Raw genomic sequence first — 10,297 nt, forward strand, 5'->3', positions numbered from 1 at the left:
CGCGCGATGCTGAGCCTCAAGCTGCCCCGGCTGCTCAGCAGCAGCCAGGTGCCCCAGGTGAGTGCGGAGCTGCCCGGCGCCGGCCCTGTCCCGAGCGCCCGGAGAGAGCGTCCTAACGCGACTCTCAGCCTTCCGGCTAGGGCGAGGGGCTCTGAGAGCGGGGATGAGGCTTTGCGGTGGTCTGCTCTGCCTGTAACGTGCCAAGGTTTAAAAAGGGAGCTGGAAATACCTCGGACTTTGTTCTTGTTTGCTTTTCGTCAAAAGCAAGCTTGAAAGGAATGTTTTAATGCTACCAAGAAAAGTTTCTTATTTAGCTAACCAAACGCCCCGAATGTGTCACGGGAGAAGGTTCTTCCGCAGCAGGTTCCTGCACCCCGAAGCGCGTGTCCTTCTCCTCTCCTTGGGAGCTGCTTACCCTTCTCCGACGATTTGCAGCTGGTGCCTCTTGCRGGACTGGGCGGCTGGCCCGCCGCACGCAGTCCCGGGCACGACGCGAGGGCCAAGGCTTGCCGGGCAGCTCTTTCCCCTCCTGTCTTTGCAGGGGTACCAGGAGCTGGGAATCCTGTTTGGGTATCGCCACCCGAGGAGCTCTGCAACGGACTGTCTGCTCAGCGTCTTCCAGATGACCAACGAAACCCTCAATATCTGGACGCACTTTGTGCCTACCTGGTACAGAACCTATTTTGCCTTTTTAATCTAGTATTATGCATTTGAGAGGTTGCAAATCCGCAGGGGTACACGGCTGGGTTTTTCCAGAGGGTCTTTGCAAAGGCAGGAGGAGAAGGGTTTGGTTTCTGGCGAATCCGTCTGGCAGCACCAACGGCAAAGAGGTACAAGCAAAAGATAAGTAAGAATTTGCGCAGCACGAGCTGAAGCATTGACTCTTCAGACAATTTACGGGATTAATGAGGCTGCAATCCAGCCCTCGTTTGCAGCCGTCGAAAAAKAAAGTAGCTCTCAAAGGATGGGGGGCTCGGCGCGGCGCGGCCGCGGTGCCGGACTCGGCGCTGCTCGCCCGGGCACTCGCCTCGCCCTTATCTCTTACTCAAACTTCTCTGCTCCAACTCAGCCCGCTCGCCATTGGNGCGGCGCGGCCGGCCGGGGGCTGCCGCGGGGAGGCGGCGGCCGGCAGCCCGGCGGGGTGTCGCGAGCGCGCCCGTGCCTTGCAGGTACTTCTTGTGGCACCTGCTGGGCTCGCTGCAGCCGCGCGACGGCCAGGCGGGCGCCCGGGCCTGGCCCTTCCTCGCCTACCTGCTCTCCTGCTGCCTCTACCCCTTCGCCTCCAGCTGCGCCCACACCTTCAGCACCATGTCCAGCCGGGCCCGGCACATCTGCTACTTCTTCGACTACGCCGCCCTCGGCACGTACAGCTTAGGTAAGGACGCGCGAAGGGCGCCCGGGTGAAACGGTGCCGCGCGGGCTGCTGCCCGCCGCCGGACCTGGAGCCGCAGCCCCCGGCCCCGTCCAGCCGCCCCGGCCCCGGCGAGCGGCTCCGTCCCCGAGCGGCTCCGTCCCTGACCTGTCTGCCGGAGCAGCCCCGGGAGAAACGGACTCACGTTGAGACCGTGGAGGCCGCGGCCGTGCCCGCGAGGCTGCCGAGGATGCCAACAGCGGCTGTGACTAACCGYGGCCCTTCCTCACCTCCAGGCTCGGCGCTGGCGTATTCAGCGTACATTTTCCCCAAAGAATGGGTCAACGGCACTTTCCACTATTGTTAYGTTCCCGTCGCTGTGTTTAACGCTGTTGTTAGCATCAGCCTCTCCTGCTATTCCAGGTATAGTTACCTTTTGCTTTATCTGCTGTCACTGATAAAKTATAATCATTAATTATTGCCACTAATAAAATTTCATAACTGCAGACTGTTTTGTAACAGTTTGTGCCTTATGGGCAGGAAGGGGAGGAAGAGGATGTTTTAATTTGAGAAACGTGCTGCACGCTGATACTAGGATAGGCTGACAAACAAAACTGCARAGCAGTTGGAGAAGTTTTAATTTTGGAAAATTCAAAAGGTAATTTTGTATCGAGTGGCTGTCGGGAAGACGGCCGCCTCAAGCGCCTTGTTCCATCCACAGTGTTTCTAACACCCCGTAAAGACTGCAGGCTCCTATGCCGCAAACATTTAAGCATGTGCTCAATTTTAACTGCAAAAAGTACTTACCAGCCTAAGCTCTATGTGCGTGTGTGTGTTACAGATCTGCAGAGGAGGAACCCTAATATTCCCACAGCTGATTGCATTATTTTTAAAGCATAAATAGCATGATGTGTGGCGTTGTGTTCCCAAATGGAATTAGCCTGTTGGTTTTGAATAACTCTCTTAAAAATGTCTAAAGTACTTAGCTGCTTTCTAGCTATATGTTCTTTGCCAGAACTCTAGCAGGATTTTTTTTTTTTTTTTTTAATCTAATTCATGGTGGATACTTTCTCCAAGGCTGTATCTGCCGTTAGGGTATCACGCAGTTTGCTCTGCAGAAAACGCGACATCTGTGCTCTGAAGGTGGGTGACCAGTTTGGCGCCCTTCGGTCCTTTCGTTTCGGGCTCTTCGCCCGGCGCCGCGCTGGGGGCCCCGTCGCCCCCGCCGCCCCGGCCCGTGCAACCTCGTTGTGTTTCGACTGCTGCCGCCTCGACAGCGAGAAATGAGCTCAGCAGCGACAGCCCCCGAAACAAAGCTCCTCGGCCGGTTTCGCCGCAGGAGACCGGCTGCTCAGGGCGAGATGCGGYTGAGCGTCGGCGTTTTACAGAGAGGGAGGGTACAAAGCTCTTGATATTTTTTGATGGATCCTGAAATTTTGGCTTATTCTAGTATCTGTTGAAAATGAAGAGATTTACTTGTCTTTTGGACTGAGGATTACTGACCGGAGTAGAGTCCCCAGGGTAGAAGATCTGGACCCATCGTTAGTATTACTGTATGGGGTTGCAGCATCCAGGATCGCTCCTAGATCGTCTTTGCAAATGATGCCAGTAAGGATTTGGCATTTTTTCCTTATACTCCTCATTTCTTTTTCCTTCTTTCTCCCTCTTACTTTTGTCTTCTGCGTCGCTCTGTTGTCTTGCTAGATGGGCTTAGCAAGACCGTGTGTCAGCCCTAGTACTCACTGCCTGGAGACAGCACTTGAGCCATTTCACTGGCTTGCRATCAGTTCAGGATTAACTGGGAACCTTCTAAATTCTTGATCTGCCTATCTAAATGTCAGCGTTTCTGCTACACAACTGTACGTGCAGTTATGTGAAAAAAAACACGTAACTACGCGGTATCACTGCGAGAGAGAGCAACAGTCACTTTTGTTTCTGCATTTCTCGTTGCAAAGCGTGCAGGCGGCAAACCCACCGAGCGTCGCCTTAGAAAAGCCGACAGAAGGTCCCCGGGTGAGCAGAAGTGCCCAGCGCAGGGCCCCGCGCTGCCCCGTCCCCCCGCGCGGGGCGTCCCGCCGGGCAGACCCGCCCCGTCCAGCCCCCGGCCCGCGCGGCGCTCGGAGGGATTGCGCTTCGGTGCCGTTGAAGATACAGCTACTCGCTTTCGGTGGGGGCACCTGAAGCACATGCGAAGGCCTTTGCTAAGCCTACTGCACCAAATTTTTTCAACTTCTCAGGAAAAATTTCCAATCCTGTATAGCTGGTTAATTAGTAGTTATTCCATCAGAAGTTTTTTTTTTCTTTTTTTGTGTGTTTTACATGCTTTGCCCTAGGAAGATCGAATTGCCAGGCGGGGAAGCGTATGCAGATAGATGTAAATAAGCGTGTTTATCTTTTCTGCTGTGCTATGTAGCCCTGCAGCGTTGTTGCGGAGGGCGTCTGACCGCGTTCCCCACCCGCAGGATGAGCAGTTGAACAAAGACGTTCTTTCATGCTTGAGAATTTGGCAACTCCCTGCGGACTTCTACCTGAAAGTAGAAAAACCTGTATGAGCTTTTCAYGGCGAGAGCAGAGCATGCTTGAGCTCTGTGAAGTCTCACGCAGTCCCCTGTGAATAGGGCACTGTCCCAGGGGTTGCTGTGTGCCTGGCCATAGGCCCACGCTGCAATATTGTGGCAAAATTTTGGAAACAGAAGTGCTCAGGTTAGGTTTGCACTTGGCCGTGGGAGTGGGAAGATGCAAGGCAAGGGTTGGCACAGCACCACGTAGCAACGGCTGAGCGATCTGCGCGCAGAAGTGGGGTGCAGCACCTGGCAGGGGACACCACAGTAGGGACATACAGTAGAAATACCAGATTTCTACTGTGGGAATACTGTAGAAAGACAGGAAAAAATGCAGCAGGAGGCACATTCACCGTCACCGTGGTGTTTCACACCAAGGTCTCCTGAAAGAGCTGATGGAAAGGGCCAAACTGAGCAGGAACAAGGTGAAGCTCCTTAGGCAGGTGTAACTCTCGAGCATAACTTCTCTTTGTGTTTCCAACACGTATTTGGTGTTATCTCATTAGTGGAGCCCTTCTGCCTTGCAAGCAGATCTTTTGTAATTCTGTTCAAGTTCGGTTAATCTCCTTGTTTCCTCACTGGGCTGAAAAACTATTAAGCTCGGTCTTGTTCTGCCTCACCCCGAAGAGGAGACGTCAAAGGGAGAGGTCTTCGGTTTGCTCTCTGCTYCACTCCGGCCCTGGAGTCCCGTGCGGTGAGCCCGGAGGTGGGGTGGGGTGGGGTCCTCCCAGCTGGACCGACCGCCCAGCCGGACGCTGCGCTTCTGGCCGGCGCGCGGGAGAAAGCACCCGGCTCCTCTGCGGCAGCTCGGCCGTCCGCGTCGGGGGAAACACAMACTACTGCTCCCCACCCAGACATACACTTTCCTCCTCGTACRCGGTATCGTTAGAGCCAATGGGCTTGGTGTCGTTACACTGGTGACGTCATGAAAAGGTAACTCGTCAAATTAATTTATTTTTTGATTTTAGTGTCTGTCTCCATGCATTCTCTACACTGGCAACTGCAGAGTCTTGGCAGGCTGTAAAAGAGAAGTATGCGGGGACATTTCTTGCATTTTGAACACAAGCTGCAATACAGCTTAATTAACAAACATTGACAATTGCAGCCTGCATGTTGTATTCCCTACCAAGCCTTCTAAAGTAACGCAGATGTACTCTCCTTGGGATTGCTGCGCTCAGAAAGCTTGAATTCGAAACTATGAGAGTAAAAACTCAGTGAAAAACAACTGCAGGGGCAGCAGCTGTTTAAAGACTAGCTCTGCTCCCAGCTGCTGGTATGTAATCGTTAATGAGCAATGGCAAAAAAAAAAAGCAAAATCAGCCACGCCAAGATGGAGTAAAAAAGACTCCACATTTTCAAACTCCACATTTTCAAAGCTGCTTCTAGTATCTGTTTTCCTTCTGGGCTGTTTTTTTTTTTTTTTTTTTTTTTTTTTTTTAATAAGGATAAGAGCATCATGAACTGAGCCATAAATCAGGTGTGATTCACTAACCAGGGAAATAGCTAGAGGGCCCTCGCTGCGCCGGCACATCCGCCCCGGGGCAGGGAGGACGGCGGAGGGAGCAGCGCAGACCTGGCTGCTGGGTCGGTCCGGGGTCGGACGGCGTCGCGCCCGCGAGACGGCGTCGTGCTCGGGCACGGCTCGCGGGTGTGCGGCGGGAAAGGGCACCCGCGGGGCTCGGAGGCGTCGCACAGAGCTGGCCTGGAGGGGAAGGGGCAGGGGCTATGGAGGCAGATTTGCTTTAAAAGCAGTCGGCAAACTGGAAAGCAAAGGGGTGGGAGAAGGATGTGAGGGAGGCGGAGGAAATAGGAGAAGAGGTAAAGAGAGAGCAAAGAGCAGCACGCTGTTGGATTAAACGGGGGCGTTTTCAGCACAGCTTGCGGTCAAATTTGCTCTGGCTGAGTCCTGGGGGGCTCCTCGGGGCGGCTCTATTTCCACGCCTGCACGGCTGGCGGAGAAGGTGCTTTGTCCAGATTCAGCGTGAGGCTCTTCTGCAGGTAGTACGAAGAGGGGTGCCCCTCTCACCCTGCCTCCCCACCTCGGGATTCGGCCAGGAAAGGATCAGCCGCCTGAACTGGCAGCTTTAATATTGTCAGGATACAARAGCTGCGCTGTACCGGCTGAAATTCGTGGATCTCCGTGGGAAAGAGTATGCCCAGTCTGCATGTTGCAAGGCACAGCCCAGAAAACTGATGAAAAACAGAACGTAACACTTCAATCAGCCTCCTCAGCCATGCCTCTGTAACGTGAAATACTTTCTCTGTCTTCATCCAGGTTTCTGGAGGTGGAGCGGCCCCGGCTCAGCAAAGCTTCCCGCACCCTGGCCTTTGCGTACCCATACCTGTTTGATAGCATTCCTCTCTTCTACAGGGTATGCCTTGAAGAGCCAGTATTCACAGCACCAAGACATTCGCTTCCTGCAGGGTTGGAAATATCAGCTGCTTAATCTCAGTCTGAAAAATACTTTGGAAAATATATCCACTTTTATTTTTTTAATAGAAAACTAACTCCAGCAGGAAAAGAGATTTGGTTATTTTTTCCTGTGCCTATTGATACACAGATTGTTCTCACTTCAAAGCGGGGCATTCAGACCTTGCTGGAAACTTGCTGTCTTTGGAAGCTGTGCTTCGTTCCTAAACATGAGCTGGGTGGGAATTTTCCTGTGGTGAGATCTAAGGACAAGAGGTTGAAGTCTGAGATTTGCATAAAACAGAGGCAACAGCTCTCGCTCTCGTAGCGAGTCGTGGGTCCTGCAAGCAGAGCTCCAGCTCCCGCCTGCCGCTGCCAGCCTCCCACGTGCCCTGTTCCTAGACGAGGAGCAGTCAGAGGTGATGGAGGCGCTCAGGAGATTGCGTGCTCCTTCAGAAACCAGCCTCGGGGAAAGCCTTGACACACGCAGGGCCTGCCAAGCCCCATCCTCGTCCCGGAGCCAAGCGGGGCTGGCGCAGGCCRTGGAGGGCTGGGCTGGGACTGCCCTAGGCCCTAAGGTGACCCTTGGAGCACAGAGGCTGGAAGATACCTKTGGTTGTTCCCTCTCTCTCCGTTGCATGGTTCCCTCACGCGGCCATTTCTTTACTTCTGCAGTTCTACCTGTGCGCGGTGGAGAGCTGCACAGAGGCTGTGATCGTGGTCCACTACAAACACACAGCGCTTGCCTTCCTCACGTGCTTCGTTTTTGCTAGCCATCTGCCAGAGAGACTTGCACCAGGACACTTTGACTACATTGGTAAGTGCCCAAAGGGTGAGTTTGCGTTATTTTCACACTGTTTTCAGGRAGGAAGAACACTAATGCCGGAGTGATTCTCCAAGGTTATAATCCAGTCCCTGCTGGCAATTCTAGGTGCAGTTTTACATACAAGACACAGTAGTTCTGCCTAAGTAAAGCAGAAACAGCTCCTGAAACCTGTTGTACCAAAAATGTCTCACAGGGCATTTTGTGACCAAAAAGCACTAATTTCTCATGCAAAAGACATCACATTTATCACACTGACACTTCAGAGTGCCACATCAGGGCACTGCAAGAGCAGTCACCAAGGAGAGACTGGATTAGAGTCCTTCTGACAACACCAAGGGTTTTCCTTGGTCTCTCATCGCAGCCGTGCAGAAGCGCAGCTCTGCTCACCTGCCACGTGCCAGGTTGCAGCAAAGCGCTGCCTGTCTCTCCTGTCAATTGTAGCTGGCTGGAGTTCTACGTGTTTTGGAAAGGAGGATCTAGCGGCACAACAATAAATGACACAATTTAATGAAACCCAGGACATTTCGCACTGAATGCTTTTGATTTTGTTGCAGGGCACAGCCACCAGGTTTTCCACGTGTGCGGGATCATTGGCACGCACTTCCAGATGGAAGCCATCAGGATGGATATGACTGAGCGCCACGACTGGCTCCTGGCCACTTCGACGCTTCCCTCGGCCCTTCAGACTCTCGGTCTGATGGGCATCTGCATAGCTATTTCCCTGGCTGTCATTGGGCTCTGCTCAGTGTCTCTTAGCTTCATGCCTGAGCCTTTGCAGACAGAGAAGTTGCATGGGCATTAGGCTTCGGTTTTAGATACTATTTATATGGCTCCATGGGAGAGAAACTAACCCATGTGTCTATGGTATGAATGAAGATGAATTTATTCACGTACACTCTTTAAGAAAAGGTTTATTTAAAATTTCTCAAGAATGAAACATTTTTATATTGCACTTTTCTTCACATAGCTTTAAAGATTGAAACAGATTCTGAAATGCTTTTAATCAAGTTGATAGTTTACCACAAAAAATGTTTATAATAATCTTAGATTTTTATGTAAAAGGGAGATAAATGCTATTATTTTCCAAAGCAATAGGCATTCATCRGTTCTGCCTTATGGAAGAATTGGTGGTCATCGGATGACATGAATGTGCTTGTTATTAATTTAGACTGGAAGCAAAAACTCAGCTGTATGGAAATCAATGTGAATTGTTTTACTGACTGCAGTGCAGACAGGGCTGGCGAGTCCTGACGGGTGAGCTCCGAGGAGGCTGCTCTGCAGCCTGCTCTTGCAATGCTTTTCCAGTTTTCCTCTGAAAGATTCTGCTTTCATTGAGGGTGTGAGCCCCAGCTTGCTAAGGCAGKGGCACACTTCTGTGGCGTGGAGCAATTTTAGATCCATTCCCTGCATCACTTGACATCAGCTAGCTGGATCATTAGCCAGGATGTAACAGTGTGACGCTAGTCAGGTCAGCAGATCTGGCTCCTTTGCAAAAGAGTATGAGAAAGAGCTCTCCTAAGGGGCCCYCTAACTAACGTTTTAACCTGAACAGCAGTATCATCTAGAAGATTAAAAACTCAAGTATTTGTCTTCCACAGCCTTACATTAAACCAAAGTGCCTAACAGATATGTTACTGAGAGAGACTAGAGCTTGYCTATGTTTCAAATTTCACTGAATTTGTTTGTGTAGCCTTGACTTTGAGGATGCCTGCAATGAGATTGTCACACTGGACTTACYTAATAACATGTAGTAGGCACATCAACATATAATGCAAAAATTACTGCTGTGGAATGTTATCAAGCTTCTTGATAATCATACAGGTGTATAATTTGTTTTCTATATAATTACCTCTACTAAGGTATAATAGATGCACTTTTGAGTGACAATACAACAGCTCTTTAAATATATTACAGGACAAACAACTCTTTTGAAAACAAGCTTTCTTTTGAAAGCTGACCAAGATTTGTATAAATCTTTGTAAGCACTGGAACATAATTATTTATTCAACAGTTTTATTTCATTAAAAGGGAAAACTAATATAACTATGGCACTGATATATGCTAACCTGATTTGGATGATTTATAAAACTATTGTCTGTGAAAACAACTGCTTCTAAGATRAGTGCTAATACTTGCAAATTATTTGCCTTGTGTACATGTGTAACTGGAAAGGAATTTGTCTTTTGTGTGCAAGAAATGATTTAAGGTTTTCTAAAATTTACATTAATTTATTATAATTTTTATTGGTAGTTTAACTTTTGAATATGGGAAGTCCTTTTGTCTTCTCCATTTGCAACATCTATTAAATATGTCATTATTTTTAGGAAAACTACACTAAAAAATACAGCACTGTTTTATACACTGCTACAAGCCGTACAGATCCTGCAATGCTATGCATTGAACTTTTTCTAATAGATACCTTACAGACTAAATGACTGAATGTTGTTTGATCTTGAAGCACCATWAGTAAGCCAGATTTCTTTTTCAGTTGGAGCTATGCCTTCCAAAAGCTATTTTATGTACTAAGTTTTATGCACATATAAAGAAATAAAACCTCTGTGTCAAACTGTTACATGTAAATAATGCAAGATATTTGTTTGTTTGAACATGTTGTTTCATTGTATCYGTGCCCTTTCCTCTAACCCAGGAAGACCATCTCAACAGGGCCCTTATGCAGATTATAATCTGGTCATCTCATCCCAATCCAAAGCAAATTACAGATAAAACTATTAACTTTAAGATCAAATCTAGAAAAGTATCATTATTCTATTCTTCAGCCAGTGAGATTTGACTGCACTGGTGAACTAGGCAGGTACGGCAGGAACGTGAGAAGGGTCAAACCAGGTAGGTGTGCAAAGGACAAGGTGCAACTCTCCCAGGGTAAAGTTTTGCATGGAATTTTGTCTGGAATCCCTGTCTGGGTCCAGTCTGGCTTCCAGTTCTAGATCTGGAGCCTCTTTGCTATGTAACACAACATGATCTCTTAAATTTAGCATTAATTTATCTTGAACTAAAGTCTTCTATACCAACCACTGTGATTCCATAGTAGCCTAAATAGGCTGCATCATACTCATAGGCCACTGATCTAACTTCTAYATCTCAGGTAAAAGTTACTGGAAGTTGTGACTTTCCTATACGGTAGGGCAGTT

The 10,297-nt window shown here is 49.4% G+C and overlaps 1 protein-coding gene across 2 annotated transcripts; it reads left to right on the forward strand.

Annotated features, from left to right (window-relative positions):
- The first annotated feature begins 6 nt into the window (after nucleotides 1-6).
- On the forward strand, nucleotides 7-9,731 carry PAQR5 (progestin and adipoQ receptor family member 5). Of its 2 annotated transcripts, none has more exons than XM_085301504.1 (7): nucleotides 7-57; nucleotides 542-669; nucleotides 1,170-1,375; nucleotides 1,648-1,774; nucleotides 6,188-6,284; nucleotides 6,998-7,139; nucleotides 7,703-9,731. In XM_085301504.1, exons 1-7 carry the CDS (start codon nucleotides 7-9, stop codon nucleotides 7,948-7,950), a joined length of 999 nt encoding a protein of 332 aa, XP_085157630.1. In that variant the 3' UTR covers nucleotides 7,951-9,731. The 2 variants fall into 2 exon arrangements, with proteins under 2 accessions (XP_085157630.1, XP_085157631.1); XM_085301505.1 differs by having other exon boundaries at nucleotides 1,287-1,375.
- Nucleotides 9,732-10,297: the final 566 nt, after the last annotated feature.

Source organism: Rhea americana, unplaced genomic scaffold (assembly GCF_003343005.1).
Source record: "Rhea americana isolate MKP2758 unplaced genomic scaffold, rheAme1 scaffold_178, whole genome shotgun sequence".
Taxonomy (NCBI): domain Eukaryota; kingdom Metazoa; phylum Chordata; class Aves; order Rheiformes; family Rheidae; genus Rhea; species Rhea americana.